The sequence below is a fragment of the Nyctereutes procyonoides genome, unplaced genomic scaffold (assembly GCF_905146905.1).
Source record: "Nyctereutes procyonoides isolate TBG_1078 unplaced genomic scaffold, NYPRO_anot_genome, whole genome shotgun sequence".
Classification (NCBI taxonomy): domain Eukaryota; kingdom Metazoa; phylum Chordata; class Mammalia; order Carnivora; family Canidae; genus Nyctereutes; species Nyctereutes procyonoides.
Window position 1 is genome coordinate 12,428,447 of NW_026575021.1, and position 19,708 is coordinate 12,448,154.

The 19,708-nt window shown below is 37.6% G+C and overlaps 1 protein-coding gene across 4 annotated transcripts in view; it reads left to right on the plus strand.

The window, feature by feature from the left end:
- Positions 1 to 19,708, plus strand: part of GABRA2 (gamma-aminobutyric acid type A receptor subunit alpha2) — a 120,728-nt gene that overhangs the window by 91,180 nt on the left and 9,840 nt on the right. For 2 of the 4 annotated variants that reach the window (XM_055340794.1, XM_055340785.1), the window contains one exon: positions 15,094 to 15,296. In XM_055340794.1, the coding sequence (XP_055196769.1) occupies positions 15,094 to 15,296 (203 nt within the window). Of the gene's footprint in view, positions 1 to 15,093; positions 15,297 to 16,131; positions 16,231 to 16,330; positions 16,769 to 19,708 lie in introns of those variants that run through there. The other 2 variants (XM_055340810.1, XM_055340802.1) reach the window with 2 other exon arrangements.

The following is a 19,708-nucleotide window of genomic DNA, read 5'->3' on the forward strand; positions in this document are numbered from 1 at the left end:
ATCTCTGTCAGATTAGTGAAGAAGTTTTCGCTGGTGCCAGTTTCCCTAGTCTTACCTTCCTCCATTCCATTCTACACAGTGCAGCAAAAGTGACCTTCCTAAAACTCGATTTCCTTACGTAACATGAAACCTTCCTGTGGCTCTATTTTGTAGCCACGGTCTGAACTTTTTACCATGATTACAAGGTCTTCATGAGGCCTCCCCAGCCACCGTGAGCCCACCTCTTCCTATGTTGACCTACATCAGACTTAGGAGCATGTTTTTTTCGTCATTAAATATATCTTCCCATCTACTTTTATGTATCACTTCTTCCAGGAAGCCCTCTCTTACTCCAATATCTCGATAAGTATCCTTAGGTTGTCTTAGAGCACCCCCATCCCTTCTCCATCACTTGTTATACTGTCTGTATAACATGCCTACCGATCATCGGCATCGTCTAGTAGGCTATATTCTCCTTGAGCATTTAATCTATGTTTTTTTAATATACTCATGTCTAACAAAGTGACAAGCCTAACATGTTTTTTTTTAATTTTTTTATTTTTATTTTTTTATGTAACATGCCTAACCAAGTAGACTGGTTCTACATTTTTAATGAAACAAATGTCGTATGGAAGGTTCAATAAATTTTTACTGACTCCACGTGGAGATATTCAGGAGATGGTCAGATATTTGGGTCTAGAGCTCATGAGTTGGGAGAGGATTAGGAAATGAGAATAAATGACGCTGTCAAGAGAGAGCAGTAACATAAGAAGAGTGGAAGAGCAGTATATTGCTTTGTGGAATATCAACAATTCAGTGACCAGTGCTGAAGGGACAGCCTACAAAAAGAATGCAGGAAGAGTAGTTAAAAGATGCCGTGTGCGTGGGATACTTGCAGCTGTGGAATCTCTACGTAGATGGAACCAGGCTGTCTGCAAGTGGGGCTTGGGGACCCCCTGGAAGCTGCACTGGGGGCAAGCACGCTGACCTGGCTAGCAGGAGGCCAACGTCGGCATGTTTGGGTTAGTTTTATTATGGAGCTTGGCATGTTAGAGGGTCCATACAAAACATCCCTTTCTTAAAATTTTCATAGGAAAATTTCTGAAGACCCACATGCCTACGTCTGTCAGACATGATCGTCTTTTAATTAGCTACAGCATACTAGAAATTTGTATTCTAGTGGTGTACACAAAATCAAGACTACCGTTCTCTGCCTCTCTTACTGCTCCGTGGAGTCGTATGACTCATCCTCAAAGACATAGGAGTAAAAGTCAGATGTCTAATTTTCCGTTTGTGGCCTTCAGCTCAGTGAAAGGGTACGGCTCTCCTCCTTTCCCCTTCTGCTTGCTGGACTGCGGGTCAAGTGTTGGCAAGCTCTCCCGAACCTTCAGAATATGAGCAGCACCTTAAAAACGGCAGAGATGTAAGAAAGAGGAAACCTAGACCTTTGGTGCCAAGGCCATCGATGCCCTTGGATGTCTTATATGAAAATTGTTAAATGAAAGTCGGGAGGTGAGGGCTTTCGTTGCATTTTGTCTGCTTTCCTGCTTGCTCACTCCAGAGAGTAGTCTTTAGCTGGTGTTTAGCTTAATACCTTTTCCAAGACTTAACTGTAATGTTACATATATATTGATATACATATTACATATATATGTCATGTGATGCATATATATATATATTTATGTAGCCACCCTACATATATTCTACATACTGTATGCACACTATTATGTATATATGCATATATATATAGTATTTCGAACAGAGTTATTGAGCACATAAATGTCTACATACAAACTGTGTTGCAATGATCATACATTGCTCCAATATTATTATTATTTTTTAAAGATTTATTTATTTATTTATGATAGACATAGAGAGAGAGGCAGAGACACAGGCAGAGGGAGAAGCAGGCTCCATGCAGGGAGCCCGACATGGGACTCCAGGATCGTGCCCTGGGCCAAAGGCAGGCGCCAAACCACTGAGCCACCCAGGGATCCCCCCCATTGCTCCAATATTAAATAGTGCAAGGCATCCATCTCCCTAGTTACTGAATTCTGGAAAAAATCACTGGTATCTGACTATTACCATGTACTTGTGTATTTAGCTCCACATACACACAAATATACACATTCATTTCCGTGTCTATATCCACACAACTAGGTATATTTGCTTCATAAGTTGTATTCATTCATTCATTTCAAAATTATGTGCCAGACGCTGTGCTAGACCTTTCAGATACAAAGTGAGTAAGAAAGATACGATCCCAATTCTCACAGAGGCTACAGTCTGTTGGAGGAGATGGGAAGGCGGACAAGTGAAGATATTATATCTTCAGGGTGCTCTCTGATAACATGGAAAGGGTCCTCAACTTAGATTTGGAATCTTAACTGATCCTTATAGCTTGAGGCTTCAGTACTGATTCTCCAGAGTCCCTAATGTATATACATTTTCTCACGTATGTACTTCATGTTCATAATGATAGTAAATAAATGTTAGTCTATATTCATGAAGATCTTTAACCTATTACTAATTTAACAGTGTATATACATGTTACACTAGGGTCAGTACTATTACCATATGAACTTTCTTCTTCCTTTCAATCTTAAAATATAATTTTGAGTATGCTTATGGTGAAAGTACTAACTAATTTGGCCAAACTTTGTTAAGTAGTAGTTTTGCCAAAGATACTGTCAAGCCAATTGGTGTGTGTGGGATGAGGGTGAAGAATACTAAGTAACTTGGTTAAATAAATCAGGTACTTGGGATTAAAAACTTTGGGTTGATTTCTTGAATTTTTCTATTTTTCATGAGTTATTTTAAAATGATGCAGATACCACCACAGTATTATAGCAATATGCTCAAATTATAATTCATTTTGGTTTGTTTGTATATGCTTCCTAAGTTCCTCTTCTAAAAGTCAGCTAGCAGGAACGCGGTGGACTATCAGAGCACCTATGTTTCAAATTTAATTATGCTGGCCAAATTCAGAGATTGTGAATTTGCCTTGTAGACCATCAGTCATCTGCTGACATCAGCCCCAGGAGGTTGCCTATATTATATTGATTTTGAAATATTCTCCAGTTTTTCTGATTGTCTGTCAAGCTCAACCACCCAGAACACAACCAGAAATTCAGAAGTAGAAAAAAAATAGACATTTGACTAATAAAAAATCTTGTTATAAAAAAATCTTGTATTAAATTAAGGCACTGGGCTTCAGGTTTCAGCACTGACACATGAAGAGCTTGCAAGTTGTCACTCTCATCCTTGCAACAAGAAAAAGCTGAACAAACTGAAAATTAAAGACTTTCATTGCATTTTTAAGAGAATCAAGGTGACAGGCAAACTGCCATCCCAAATTGTGAAGAGGCAGACAGACACATTCAGAGAGATGCAACTAAGATTTTTTTTTTTTTTTTTTTTTTTTTACCTGCGAGAGATGCTGTTTAAAGCATCCTGCACTGGTAGAGTCACTTAAATGCTCATTCTGATGAATGTCTGGAGACAGTGTCTGGACGAGTGTGACAATGAGAAGCTCCTAAGGCCAGAATCTTATGATGGAGCCTTGCATGTTCATGGGCATTGCCTTCAGGAATCCCACCAGGTTCTAAAGGTAAAGAGCTGAGCAATATGCGTTCCTGTCTACTACAGTGAGAGAAGAAGCAGCAAGCAAAAAAATCATTTTGAAGTACACTCAGTCCTTATCCACAGCAAAGCCATGCCCAGAGGAAGGGACTGGTGAGAGCCTCATCCCCAATGCTTAGAGGCCATTCCTCCCACTTCAGTGCCTCTGGCCTTACTGCCTCACCTGAGGAGCACGAACTAATAAAACATTGTCAACAGAGATCAGAGCTTCAAGGAAATCAATGGGGCATGCCACAACCAGCAAGGGAATGAGAAGAGTGGGGAACAGAACTGTGTCAGAGGAGAGACACCTGCGAGGATTACAGCCTGAGGCACAGGCCCACCGGAAGCCTGAGATTTAATAGGGAGATTATAGAACCTTCCCACCACACCAGCGAAGCTCCAGGAGTAGGATAGCAGTAGCTTTCAGCAGAAGGAGCTGAAGACACAGACTCCCTGGGAGGAAGAGTACTTTGGGAAGTCCAAAGTCAAGAGGGGCACCCACAGCAAGAACACGAAAGCAACCTGGATCCCGGGGAGGATGGAGGGAGCATGAAATACAGCACCCCAGCAGCCACATTAACAGAAATCCTTCACCAGGGTCTGTTTATCTCAGTTCCTGTGACCCGACTCAACACGGTCAACTTTCAACAAGGAATTACCAGTGATGCGGATCAATTGTATCTCAGTAAAACTGATGGGGGAGGTGAAAAGAACTAGAAGACATGCCAGAAGGAGAAATAAAAAACAAGACACGGTTGAGAGGAAAAGCAGACAACAGAATCAGACTTCGATATGACATAGGTGTTAGGATTATGAGACAAACAGTTAAAAATAACTATGGTTAATCTGTTACTATCCCTAATGGAAAAAGTAAACGACATGCAAGACAAAATCAGTAATGTAAGTAAAGAACTGGAAACTCTAAGAATCAAAAAGGGTGATAGAAATAGAAAACACAGGAACCCTCTGGGTGGCTCAGCAGTTGAGCGTCTGCCTTTTGCCTTTGGATCAGGGCATGACGCCAGGGTCCCAGACTCGAGTCCTGCATCAGGCTCCCTGCAGGGAGCCTGCTTCTCCCTCTGCCTGTGTTTCTGCCTCTCTCTGTGTTTCTCATGAATAAATAAATAGAATCTTAACAAAAGAGAGAACTAGAAAACACAGTAACAGAAATGAAGAATGCCTTTTATCAGTAAACTCAATATGGTTGAAGAATGGATCAGTGATCTCATATACGGAGCAGTAGAAACTTCCCAAACTGAAACTCAAGCAGTAAGAATAAAATAGTTGAATGCACAACAGCAGAAGAGAAGAGAACATCCAGGAATGATGCCAACTGGAATATGAGAAGGTGAAGAACGGGAGAAGAGAGCAGAAGACATTTTGAAGGTGATAATGACCAAGAACTTTCCAAATGTTAATGAGCAAACTATAGATCCAGAAAGCTCAGAGAACATCAAGAAGGATAAATACAGAAGCAAAACAAAACAACTGAACAGAACACCTCATTCATACCACAGGCAAGCCGCAGCAAAACAAAGGTAAAGAGAAATGTGGAAAACCTAAAGTTAAAAAAAAAAAAAAACTGTAGAGGAGCCACAGCCAAAGTAATATCGTTAGGCAGGGAGTGATCGTGTCTCCACCCTGCTTAACATGAGCTCAATCATGGTTTCCTATTGCTCATGAAGTCCTGTTACCTGAGCTGATTCAGCAGGTTTTGGATTATCTGGCTCCTGCCTTTCCCTCGGCCTCATCTTCTCCGAAACTCCAATCTGCTGTTTTCCCACCTTCCAGGCTTCTTTCCTTTCCTCTCAAATGCCATGTTTCCTCATTTCGCCGGTTTCCTGGGCCTGTTCTTTCCCCAGTCTAGCATGGTCTTCCCAGCCTTGGGAGAAGGTTCAACTCTAACTTTTCCACTTATTTCCTTAGAGAAGTCTAACTCAAATTCCCAGTCTGGGTAGATCCCCCCAGTCAACAGTTCATCAGAAACCTTGTCCAGTTGTGATGGCAGGTTACTTTGTGCTCTTTCAAAACATGCATATGGTTTTGCTCACATGCCATTCACAGCTCTACCATGTGCAGCGCAAAAGGAGGATGAAAAGCATACTTGGAGTTAGAAAAGAGGGAATATGTTTCTTATGGATTTCCTAACAAATTAATGCTTATCGATTGCCAATCATTCGAGTAGTTTGGTAGATATTTATTAATTCATTTAAAAACGAATTAATGACCACCTACTCTCTGCTGAGCATCCTTTTACCTGTGGGAGAGAAGACCAACAAGGCTCTCCTCCATATATTTACAGGGTTGGGGGGAGGATACCTTCATGTAAACCAACAGAAAAATCCAAGAAAGACGCAATCTGCTGGGGGTGTGCGTAAAATGAGGTCACTGGTGCCTGTCAAGGTGAAATCCTGCAGAATGAGCAAACTGCCTGTGTACTAAGGCATTAGCAGGATGTGAGCTCCCATGTGCAGGGATCTTTGCCACTTTGTTCATTAGTGTCTTCCCAGGGGCCGTGAAAATACTTGACATTTAGTAGGCACTCAATAATTTATTTAGGGGAAGAAATAGGAATTAGCTGAGTTAAAAAAGAGGGATGAGTAAGAAGGAAAAGATCCTAAGTAAACAGTATGTATATTTCCTAGAATGGCAAATTACCCAAACAGAGAAAATACTCATGACCTTGCAACTTCAACCTCTAATATGAAAATGGCTTCCTTTAGATCATCCAGGCCTTTTGCTGAGAATAGGCATCAGGAAGAAAGGGATTGAGTGGAGGGATATGAGTTGTAAAGTTATAAATCCAGGATGCATTCAGGTAAGTAAAAAAACATCATAATCCTTCACACTGTTGTGCACACTAAAAGTACCTTTTCAGACACTTTCTTCCAGATTATAATTGATAGTTTCCAAATTCTCACAAATTTTAAATTAGTGGAGTTTGAATTAATTAGGTTTTATGATAAGATACATCATCCGAGTTCTCATTTCTGTCTATAACATGAAGCTTCAACATCCTTAGTATTTAGTTGCAGTGCAGTTATAAGTTAAAATTGCAGCTTTAAAATTGTAACCTTTCATAGTGCATTCATACTCTATCTGTGTCAAGAAAAAAAAAATAATCTAGCACTTGTATTATCAGAATGTTTTTTTTTTCTGCCATTTCTAGCAGTAACCAGCAGGTGGTATCAAACAATTTTATACTTGTTTTCTGTTGCAGGTTTTTGTGCCTGTTTGGTTTTTGAGCCTACTTCCTAACTTCCATCCCACACCCAACCACAAACACCTACACACTAGCATTTGATGGGAGTAAAGGTCTAAAGGAGGATTTTATTTTACTTTATTTATTTATTTTATTTATTTTATTTTATTTTATTTTATTTATTTTATTTTATTTTATTTTATTTATTATTCATTTCATTTCTCTGATTTAAATCTGTTTTGATTTTGCTTTCAGGGTAATATATTTTTTTGCACGTGCCCTGAGCTATCTTTTTATAATGAAGACACTGCTTGACATGAAGTAACGCATTTGATCACTACATTATAGGAAAACATTCTTTTTTTTTTTTTTAAGATTTTATTCCTTTATTTGAGAGAGAGGGCTTGCACACGTGGGACAGGGGGAGAGGGGCAAAGGGAAGGGAGAGAGCATCTCAAGCCCGACGCCGAGCTCCAACCTCACCACCCTGAGATCAAGACCTGAGCTGAAATCATGAGTGGGATGCTTAAACACTGACCTACCCAGGCACTCCAGGAAACTCTATTATTTTTACAATTTTTTTTAATTTTTTTTCTTTATTTATGATAGTCACAGAGAGAGAGAGAGAGAGGCAGAGGGAGAAGCAGGCTCCATGCACCGGGAGCCCGACGTGGGATTCGATCCCGGGTCTCCAGGATCGCGCCCTGGGCCAAAGGCAGGCGCCAAACCGCTGCGCCACCCAGGGATCCAGGAAACTCTATTATTAATCCTCACTTCACAGATGAGCATACTGTGGAACAAAGGGGCTAGGGAATTTCCCCAAGATCACAAGATTCAGATTTAGGCATCAGGCCATGGTGCTCCCAGTCTCTGTGCTGAAATCGCTCCCCCTGCTTTGATTTTATTCTCTTAGGGCATATTTGCATCCAACACTTAGCATTCCTTTACACGATCTGCTCAGCTACTATGAGTGGAGGTTTTGGCACCTATACCTTGAAAAAGGAAATACTAACATAGAATAAAACTAGAATTTCAAAGAGCTGCATGTTAGATACGGTCTGAGTATGGGAAATGGTCACATATTTCACACATTATGCACAGATTTTAGTGCTAAAAGCACTTTAAGATACTTGCCTTTTATTTTACTGAAAAAGAAACGTAAGCTTCCCAGGGAAGCATTGAGGTAGGGCAGTCACACAGAGGAGTTAAGGACAGAGATAGTCTGTTAAAGAAATGTGGGAATATTTATTTTTGGAGGCCCTAGGAAGTAGACAAAAATGCCCATTGTTTGAGGGGCGGGCACGTAGAAGGTCTGTGAACTTTCCAGGTACGTGCACCTCTTTATTTAATGCCCAGCTTTCTATTTGTAACGTGATGGGAACAAGCATAGTTGGAACTAGCAGACAGAAAGCTGGCATATAAGAATCATATCCTTCTAGTGGAAAGAAAAAAGGGAAGGAGAAAAAAACTTAGTGTTAACAATTTTATTATCGAGTGTACAAAATCATATAAAAAAATAAAATTTGGATATGGGGAAGATATGAATATGGGGAAAAATAGCCTCATAGTAGATTCATATTGAAATTGCTACAGTACTTTATTGGTTTGAATGCCTAGGCCCAGATCTAATTTTAAACTAGCAGTGTAGAATTAGAATCGTAATTAAATTTATGGTGTGCCATAATTTGAACTTGCATTTTTTGATAGATTTTCTTTAAATTAACATTAACATAGCCATCAGTCATTCCCAGAAATTCACATAGAATTGCAAATGATAAATGTCATCAAGTATCTCTTGTTTAAATTAAAATTTTTGTATTTTTTTTCTTATCACTAAAGCAAAGCAAGTTCACTGCAGGAGAAAAGGAAAAATGTATTCCCTTCAATGTTAATTCCCCAAAGTAACTAATACAATCTTAGATTGTATCCTTACAGATTTTATCTTTTCGCATTTTTCTGGCAAAATACCAAAGAAATAAAACTAAAAATCAGTCATAAGCCCATTTTCTATTTCATCCATCCAAACTCCCAAAATTCCTTCTCCCCCAAAGTGGTAACCTTTTTAATTTTATTTTTGAACCTTTTGAATTTTATTTTTAATTTATTTTTTGAAGTGTCCTTTTTAATTTTATTGTTTACTAAGCTCATGCAGGTATACCTACTTTGAGACACTAATCCAAGTACATATATTTTCATGAAAATTGAATCATGAGGTATTTTTAAACAAAATGTGTTGTGGATATATCTGCAGTCAATAAATAACCCTACCTTACTCTTTGTAATATTGTCGTATTACTAACGTAGGTAATCAACAATTTAAAAAGCTTTTCCCCAATCAATGAAAATGCTAGTGTTAGCCACTTTTTTTACTTTTATAAGACATGTTCATGTAAAGAACATTGTGTATCACTATCACTATATATTTTCCTGCTGTCATTTCAGGAAGATAGATTTTTAATAATAGAAGTAGTGATAACAAAAACAATTAAAATATCTAACATTTACTGAATACTTGCAATGTGCCAAACTTTGTGCCAAATGCATACTTAACCTGAACAACATACTCTTTTTTTTAATTTTTTTTTTATTGGAGTTCATTCAATTTGCCAACATATAGCATAACACCCAGTGCTCATCCCGCCAAGTGCCCCCCTCAGTGCCCATGACCCAGTCACCCCAACCTCCCGCCCACCTCCCTTTCCACCACCCCTTGTTCGTTTCCCAGAGTTAGGTGTCTCTCATGTTCTGTCTTCCTCACTGATATTTTCACTCATTTTCTCTCCTTTCCCCTTTTTTCCCTTTCACTAATTTTTATATTCCCTGTATGAGTGAAACCATATAATGTTTGTCCTTCTCTGATTGACTTACTTCACTAAGCATAATACCCTCCAGTTCTATCCCCGTCGAAGCAAATGGTGGGCATTTGTCGTTTCTAATGGCTGAGGAATATTCCACTGTATACATAGACCACATCTTCTTTATCCATCCACCTTTCGATGGACACCGAGGCTCCATCCATCTTTCGATGGACACCGAGGTATAGTTTACAATTCAATTTTATAGTTGGGGAAAGTAATGAGAATAGTTGAGGAACTCGCTCTAAGTCACATAAACAGTTGGGGAGCAGGATTCAAACCCAAGCCGTCTGACCGTGAGGCCATCTGAGGACATAGCAATGCTCGCTATTTTATACTACCCTGCCCCATCTAGAAGAATTGCTGGAGCTTAGGGTAGATACCAGCAAAAATGGTGGAGTAAGAAATTCCAAATAAAGGCCTCCTGGTACTGGGGAGAGGAAAGTGGAGCTCCTTCAGAAAGTACTGTCATCACTTTATGGTGTCTTCTTGGAAGACATTTGCAAAAGGCTTCCCTTTGTACATTGCCAGACTCAGAATTCCCTGGTGCAAAAGTTGCAGCTCGGAAGATGTCACTGACAGCATTTATAGGCAGATGTTTTAGTTGTTGTTTTTGCCTTTGCTTCCGTAAAAGCAAACACAACCCAAAGCAAGAAGAAGAAAATTAATACAAATTTGAACAGAGATTAGTGGAATAGAGAATAGAAATAACAATGTAGAAAATCAACACACAGCTATTAAGATCAATGAAATTAACAAGACTTTAGCGAGACTGACCAAGAAAAAAAGAGAGAAGACTCAAATTAATAAATTTAGGAAGTAAGAGGGGACATTACTACTGATCTTATGAAAATAAAAAAAGATTTAAGGGACTCTGTTAACAATTGTAGCCCTCCAAATTAGATAACTAGAATAAATGGACCAATGACTGGAAACAACAAATTACAAAAAAAATGACGGAAGAGTCTGTACAAGTCTATAACAAGTAAAGGTATGAAGTAAGTAATAACAAAAAAATCAATAAAAATCCAAGGTCAGATAACCTTGCTGGTGAATTTTACCAAACATTGAGAAAAGAATTAACACCATTCCTTCTCAAACTTTGAGAAAATAAATGAGAGATATTCTTGACTCATACAGTTGGGCCATTTTTACCAAGAAAACCAAAAACAAAGAAATAACAAGTAAAAAAAAAAGCCTCTGCAGATCAATATCCCTTAGAAATATAGATGTCTTCAACAAAATATTAGCGAGCTGAAGTCAGCCACATATAAAGAGGATTAGATGTGATGACCCAATGACATTTATCCCAGGAATGAAACTTTGGTTCAACGTACAAAAAATCAATATAAACAACATTTTTATGGAGTATAGGAAAAACACGAAATCATCTCAAAAAATTAAAAAAAAACACCACAACATCCTTTCGTAATAAAAACACTCAACAAACTGGCAGGAGAAAAGGACTTTCTCAACCTGACATCGTACTTAGAGGTGAAGATTAAAAGCTTCTGTGCTAACATCAGGAGCAAGATAGGGATGTCTGCCTTCATCAGTGCTGCTCAGCATTATACTGCAGGTTCTAGCCAGTGCAGTCAGGTGGGAACAACAAATAAAAGGCATCCAATTTGGAAAGGAAGAATTAAAACTCTATTTACAGATGACATGATTTTATGTATAGAAAAACCCTTAGTAAACCACATAAAAACTATTAGAGCTAATTACATTCAGCAAAGTTGCAGGGTACAGCGTCAACACAAAAAATCAGTTGTGTTTCTCTACACTAGCAGTGAACAATCTGAAGAGGAAATTAAGAATATATTTCCAAAAAAAAAAAAAGAGAATATATCTCCACTTACATTAGCATCCAAATACATAAAATACCTATAAATAGATTTAAACTTAAAGGCGAAAGACTTGTACACCGAAAACTACAAAACATTACTAAAGGAAATTTAAGAAGCTCTAAATAAACAGATTACATATATGTATGATATATATATGATATATATTACATATGTCTATGAAAAATTATAAAGGCTAACTAGGTATCCTGCGTTCAGGGATTGAGATGACAATACTGCCCCAAACAGTAGCTTAGATGCAACACCTATCAAAATTCCAACAATCTTTTTTGCAGCAATGAGCCAATTTATCATAAAACCACATGGAAATGCAAGGGGCCAAAACAATCTTGGAAAAGAGTAAGAAAGTTGGAGGCCTCAAGCTTCCCAATGTCAACACTGACTCTAAAGCTACAGTCACCAGACCAGTTTGAAACTTGCTTAAGAATCAACGTGCAGATTAGTGGAATCAAAAGTGCAGAAACAAACCCATATATCTGTGGTCAATTGATTTCTTTTTCTTTTTTTTTTTTTCCAAATGTTTAAATTCCAGTTAACATGCAGTCTGATGTTAGTTTCGGGTATACATACAGCAGTTCCACACAACACCCAGTGCTCTTCACAAGTGCGCCCCTTAATCCCCATCACCTATTTGCCCCATCTCCCCACCCACCTCCCCTCGGTTTGTTCTCTAGAGTTAAGAGTCTGTTTCTTGGTTTCTCTCTCTCTCTCTTTTTTCCCTAAGCTCATTTATTTTGTTTCTTACAGTCCAGACTTGAGTGAAATGATATTTCTCTTTCTCCCACTGACTTATTTTGCTTAACATAATGCTCTATAGCTCCATCCACTTTGTTGCAAGTGGCAAGATTTCATTCTTTTTTTTGTGACTGAATAATATTCCATTACACACACACACACACACACACACCACGTCTTCTCTATCCATTCATTACCTGATGGATACTTGGGCTGTTTCCATAATTTGGCTATTATAGATAATGCTGCTATAAACGTTGGTGTGCATATATCCCTTTGAATTACTGTTTTTATATTATTTGGGTCAATGCCACTAGGTTCAATTGCTGGATCATATGGTAATTCCATTTTTAACTTTTTGAGGAACCTCCCTACTGTTTTCCACAGTGGCTGCACCAGTTTGCAACAGTGCAAGAGGGTTGCTCTTTGTCCACATCCTCGTCAACACTTGTTTCCTGTGTTGTTGATTTTAGCCATTCTCACCGGTGTGAGGTGGCATCTCATTGTAGTTTCGATTTGTATTTCTTTGATGATCAGTGATGTTGAGCATCTTCTCATGTGTGTGTTGACCATTTGTATGTCTTCTTTGGAAAAATGTCTGTGTCTTCTGCCCATTTTTTAATTGGATTATTCATTTTGGGGGCTCATTTTTTGAGCTGATAAGTTCTTTATATGTTTTGGATACTGACCCTTTATCAGATACTCATTTGCAAATATCTCCCACATCATAGGTTGTCTTTAGTTTTGTTGATTGCTTCCTTTGCTGTGCAGACATTTTCTATTTTGATGAAATCCCAGTAGTTTATTTTTGGTTTTATTTCCCTTGCCTCAAGAGACACATGTAATATGAAGTTGCTGTCGTATGGTCAGTTAATTTCAACAACAATCCTAAGACCATTCAAAATAAGGAAAGAAAAGTCTTTCAGCAAACGGTACTGGTACAACTGGCTATCCATATGCCAAAAAATGATTTTGGACATGTACCTCACAACATACATAAAAATTACTCCCAAATGGAGCAAGACCTACATGTCAGAACTAAAAGTATAGAACTTTTAGGGAGCGCCTGGGGTGGCTCAGTGGGTTAAGCCTCTGCCTTCGGTTCGGGTCATGATCTCAGGGTCCTGGGATCAAGCCCAGCATCAGGCTTCCTTCTCAGCAGGAGTCTTCTTCTCTCTCTCTTTCTCTCCTTCTCCCTCTCCCACCTCTTGTTCTCTCTCTCTCTCTCAAATAAATAAATAAAATCTTAAAAAAAATAATGAAAGTCTAGAACTCATAGAAGGGAACATAGGTCTAAATCTTTATGACTTTGGATTAGGTAACCTTTCTTGGATATGATGCCAATTTGTAATTCCTATTGAGAGAGGTTGTCCATTGCCCCACATTCTCCTCAACACTACCATAGTATAAACCTTTTAATGTTTGCTAACATTTTGCTGACTATATGGTTTTAAAAAGGTATCATTATCACTTTGTATTTCCTTATCTGCTAGGGAAGTTAAGTATAATTTCATGTATTGATTTGTCATTTGCATTGCTGTATCGTGTGTGTGTATGTGTGTGTGCGTGCGTGCACGTGGACATGCATTTAGGAGTTGGGGGGAGGACATGGTTTTGGTTGGGGGTATGTGTGGTTGTACCTGTCATGTCTTCCATTTAATTACTCCCCCGAACCAAAAGAAAACATCCTCACCATCTCAAACCTCTCAGTTTGGTGCATGAAAGGACAATGTATTTCTGTAAATGTGCTTTTTTTAATGTTGACTTAGCAGCAGGTGAACTAAATTTATTTTTCTGCTTTTTATTCCTGCTACTACCATCATATTCTTAGATGTACTCACTCATGATTAAATAGAATTATTTTGCTGTTTTGAATTACTGACTCTATTGTAGATGAGAAGAGAAAGCTGCTTTATGTATCCTAAGGGAAAGCAAATACTACAATACAATAAAACTTTAATATATGGATGAACATTTCTTTAACATTTTAACTCTCTTTTAATTTAAAGTGTCTCATATGTATGTAATTAAACTTCCTTTGGATCGCTGATAAAACAGGTAATTGCAGACATTTTGACAGTTGATATTGCAACTTACCTCCTGAGTTATTGCTTCCTTTTCACTTAATTATTGTGACTTCCCTGACTACTGGCAGAAAAGCCTTACAGTGAAAGGGACTAAATTACTTTTTAAACCAACAGAGGCATAAAATATTCCTTAAAAGTAGTGATTTGCATTTTTATAAAGTTTGAGGTTTAGTTGCTTGTTTTATTTTCTATAGATTCTAGGCTTCACATTGTGAAAGAAATTACGTTCTCACAATGCTAAGTGATCCAGAATTAATTTCACATTTAGGTAGCTATCCTAAGAATAAAGAACTTTAATCATAGTTCCATTGTGATCGCTGGTGTGGATGATTGGTCCATTGCTGAGCATGATTTAAATAAATGATGAACAAATTCATGTGAGGCTTTGTGTAGGATTTTTAAAAAATGAATGTTAAGGCGCAATGGATCAATTTAAAGTAACTGCTTTCTTCATAGGAAATTCTACTTTCAGTATCACCAGTCTTTTTAACCTTAAGAATACTAAAAAGAGAAAAGGAGATTCGTACAAACAAAATGAAACAAAATGAAAACTGAAAGCACTTCAGTTATTACTTTAAGAATTATAATAGCCATTTGTGATTATCAGCTTTGCCCTGTTCTTCCAGTTATTATTATTATTTTTTGAAGTGGATAGAAGTGGCAGTGAAAGTAGCATTGAACAAAGGAATATTTCCAGTTCCGTTTTGCTAATATCGGTTGATGTTTTGGTACCTGTCTTCCTGCAGGAGTAACAACTGTTCTAACAATGACAACTCTAAGCATCAGTGCTCGGAATTCCCTCCCCAAAGTGGCATATGCAACTGCCATGGACTGGTTTATTGCTGTTTGTTATGCATTTGTGTTCTCTGCCCTAATTGAATTTGCAACTGTTAACTACTTCACCAAAAGAGGATGGGCTTGGGATGGGAAGAGTGTAGTAAATGACAAGGTAAGTGAGAATTTCCTTCTTACAATGATTAAGAGAATCCCCCTAACAGATTTAGCTTATAACAGATCTGTTTCTAAAAATTGACATTAAGAACATTCAAATGTAAATTATATATATATATATATATATATATATATATATATATATGGCACAGATTTAGATATATATGAATCATTCAGATTTCTTTTAAAGTATGCTCTTGCCTGAAATCCCTTAGGAGTGCTTGTTACAGTATGACTCCTGTTAAAACCACCCCCTAGCATCTGTTGAGCTCTGACTGTGTGTCAGGCATTGTGCTGAGTTTTTTACATATGTCCTATCACGTAATCTTTAAACTTTACAAGTAGGGTCTCTTTTTAATTTTCATTTTTCTGAGGAAGAAGCTAAGACTTAGTGAAGTGGTTTACTACCCAAGCTCACACAACTAGTTAATTAAGCATACTTGAAGGCACACCTGACCATTAAACTCATGCTCTTCAATACCACACTGCTTTATAATGGAGAGATTTGGAAAAGAAAGTGGGCATTAACTTTACCTTTGTGGGATTTCAGGCCCTCTCAATGGGTTGAAATACTCTTCACCTACTCCCATCTCCATTGCTTAGATATAAAAGTTCAGGCAATATTGTTTGCTCTCCCATGGTGTATGAAATAAATAAGTAAGTAGGTACTAGAATGTCTAGAAATTTTAAGTTGCTCATGTAGGCTATAGGAGTTATTGTTTTTAAGAGTAATTTCTTTGGGAATTATTGGTGTCTGTTTTTAGGTTGCAAGTACTGAAGCTAGTGGGAGTTTTGATCATTAATATAACAGCTGTTCCATTTCTTCTTTATAGATTATTATTCACCTGCATTAAAAGGAGGCTTTGGATATATTACAATGAAATATAACATTTTTTTAATAGTTCAGTTCCACTTGGAGGGCTTCTTTTAACAACATATCTATTAAAGCACTTCTTCCATTAAATTTGGAATAACATACTTGATTTTACTCCTTTATCAGTTATTTAAATATAATTTTTTTCTCATTTCTAGGACCATCTTGCCGCTTAAGCATATAAATGGTTGAATGTTTTAGTTTAAAAGTCTTGCTCTTTTTTGCTAAATTTTGTAAACCATGTAAGTTTTAATAAGTGCTGGTTTATTTCATTTTATAAGCAATGTTTTGCATACTAACAGCCACTGAGTAAATATTAAAGGGAATCTGATTAATTTCCTATGCTTAACTTCTAGATTATTTCAGCATTTCCATTACATTTTGTTGTTGATTTATGTTTTCATTTTCCATATAATGTACTGCTTTTTCATTGCTATCTATGCAGTTACTTCTTTTTACTTATATTAATTACACATGCGCTTTCATACTTTTTTTGGAGATGAAATGCTAGTTATATTTATAAATGCCAGACATATTTATAAATATGTCACAAAAGATAGTGGTTTGTGGTATAAATGCTCTGTATAGATATTTAACTGATATCACTCGTTAATGCTGTGAGGGTGCCAATCAAATGGATGTTGTGATTTGGCGTATCAAATAAAATACTTTCTCCCTGACCTTGGAAAATAGAGGTACCTTTCAATGCAAAACCCACATTCTCAATGCATTCTAAAAGCAATGACCTAGTACTAATGAATATTGGATTTAAGTCAAACCACATATCAAATCACACAAAGACAAATCTAGGGTAAAATCATTTATATTCCAACCTAATCTGCAGAAAAAACGAACAAATTCTATAATAGTTCTGAGTGGCTCAAGTTCATGGTTAAGTTAAAGGGAACATTACATCCAGCATGTTGCTTGTTCTTACTCACTTTTCCAGAGCTAGAGGTGCCAGGCACAGTGGCAGACGCTTACTAGGCACTTCAGGATTATTTATGGAATAAAAGAATAAATGAGTTTCTCTTGTTAAGTCTGGTAAGTGCAACACCAATGACAAGACTTCTTTGCCTTCATGGAAGGGATTTTAGGACTTGACAGTGGTGAATTTTTCAGTGGGTACTCAACCCAATTTCTTGATTCAAATGAATTCTGGGAAGTGCTTCCTAAACCTAGCTGGGAAATAATCAGGTTCTTAGAAGTGAAAGGAAATCAAGTCGAGTGCCCCAAACTAGCATATCTGCCTAAAATAATATTTCAGTACAGTCTACTTTCAGCTACCTTTGCTTTAGTTTTCCTTAGATTTAATTTTTAAGTGGAAAAGATGATGATTTTCTTGAATCACAGAGTTTTTAATCCACCGTCCATATTGGCATATTTCCAAGTTTATCAGACTGGCAGAAATCTGCTTTTAAAGTTGATATCACCAGTAAACACAGTTAAATGATCTGTCGATCCAAAGAGCATATGATAAGTTCTTAAACACTTGTAAAAACTGGCCAAGTATTACGTTGCCTCATAGAAGAATGACTCAAAGATGCGTTTCAGCGGTATATGTTTGAAAAAAAAGATAAGTATTTAACAGACAATTTTTATGTAGATTGTGCTCTGATAATCCTTAAAGTTAGTTTTTGCCAATACATAAACCCAGGAATCACGATTTGTATTCAAGCTGCATTGAGCCCTGTGTTCGAAGACACAGCCTGTCCTGCTCTGTGATCTTGGACAAGATGTTACACCACTTTCAGCCTCATGTGTGAAACGAGAGAACAAAACCATATCATCCTTAAAATGTAGTGCTGAATCAGACGATCCAGTTTGATCAGTTTTTATGTCCTTCCATATACAAAAGTATCCCATCTTGCAAAATGCCCCAAGTTCTGGACCTTCCCTGATACCCAACATCCTTCCACCTGCCCAGGACTAATTCATTCTTCCAACTCAGCTCTTGATCCCTTTCTTCCTTGTTCTTTACTCAACCTCGAACCATCAGTTAGTATTTTCTTCTTCTTTCTTCTAAGCCATCTTCTTCTTTTTGACTGCCTCCTTCCTTTCAGTTAAGGAGTATGTTTAATATGTTTACTTTACCGTGGAGGCAAAAACCAAAACTGTCTCCAGATCCTATGTCACCCATTCCCCATCGACAGATTTTTATCCTCCTTTTCTCCATTCAAGCTTCTTGAGAGCGTTGCTTACAAAGTCTGTGTTCTCACTTTCAATTTAGCTCTCAGCTCACTGTAATCTGATTTCTTTTCCATTTATTTTTCTGTTAACTGAAGAACGCCAGTAACCTCCGCATATTCAGATCAGATGATAATCTTTCATTTTTCTCAAGGGATCTCCATTGAGCCCTGTGAATACTGCTGTGTTTCAGAGCTCCATTTCAGGCCCAAGTCAGCAGTGTTTTCTCTTCGTTCCCTCTTAACAACAGGCCTTAGGATATCAACCTCTTGCCCTCAGATCCTGGCAGCTGCCTCTATTCCTTCTATCCTGAGAGTCTGCCCGAGTTCAGAGTAGATCCAATCTCCCTAGCAACTGCTCTTGTTTATACCTAAAGACAGTCCTTTGGCTTTATTTTATGGTTGTTTTTATCTTTACTAGTCACGATATGTGATTCGTCTTTAAGGGTTTTACTGTGATATTTGTGGGAACGTCTGCAACACTAAGCATACTGTCCACCCATTATTGTCCCGAAATAGATAATCTCTACCCATCCGCAGCACAAATGTCAAGCTTCCGGAAGCCTCTGAGCCCTGCGTCCCCCTAATGATTTGATCCCATTGTAAGTCTATGTAACTGCCTGCCCTTTTGCATTGAATCCTTTATCACAGTTTCTAAGTGCATTTTTATGTCTCCTCTCCATTGATCTTTATAATAATTATCATGTTTATTGCAATAAATCATTTACCCTTGGCCCTTTCACAGGGTCTTGTATATATTAGTTGCTCAGTAAATGTGGGATGAATGAATGAGATAGAACCAGATCACATCTACAGCTCAGGCCTTTGTCTTAACTTCCACAAGTTATTATCCACCACTGCACCCCATACCTTCCTTTTAAGTTCTAGGATCATATATCCACACTGTTCCCTAGGCATTTCTACATGAATATAACATCTCAATCTTTACATGAGTTTTTTTCTTAAAAGAAAGAACGAACCAAAAATAAAACCTTCTATATTGGTTTTCTGTCTTTTCCATTTATTCATTCATTCATTCATTCATTCATATCTACAGCAAAACCTAATCTCCCATACCAACAACTTGGGAGTTTTGACATCTAACCTGTCAACAGATGGAGCCTATTTTCCCCTCTCTCTGTCATGGACTATGCCCTTGCTATATTTCTCACTGTCTCTTACCATGTTTCCCTCCAGTCCATCCTCTACATTAGTGCTAGGGTCATCTTTCTAAAATTGGAATCTAATCATTTCATTTTTCAGCTCTTTAAGGAATTGTTGAATTCTTAATGTTAGCTGTTGAACTTTTCAATGAATCATTCAAGCTGCTCAGCTAATGTAGTCCAAGTA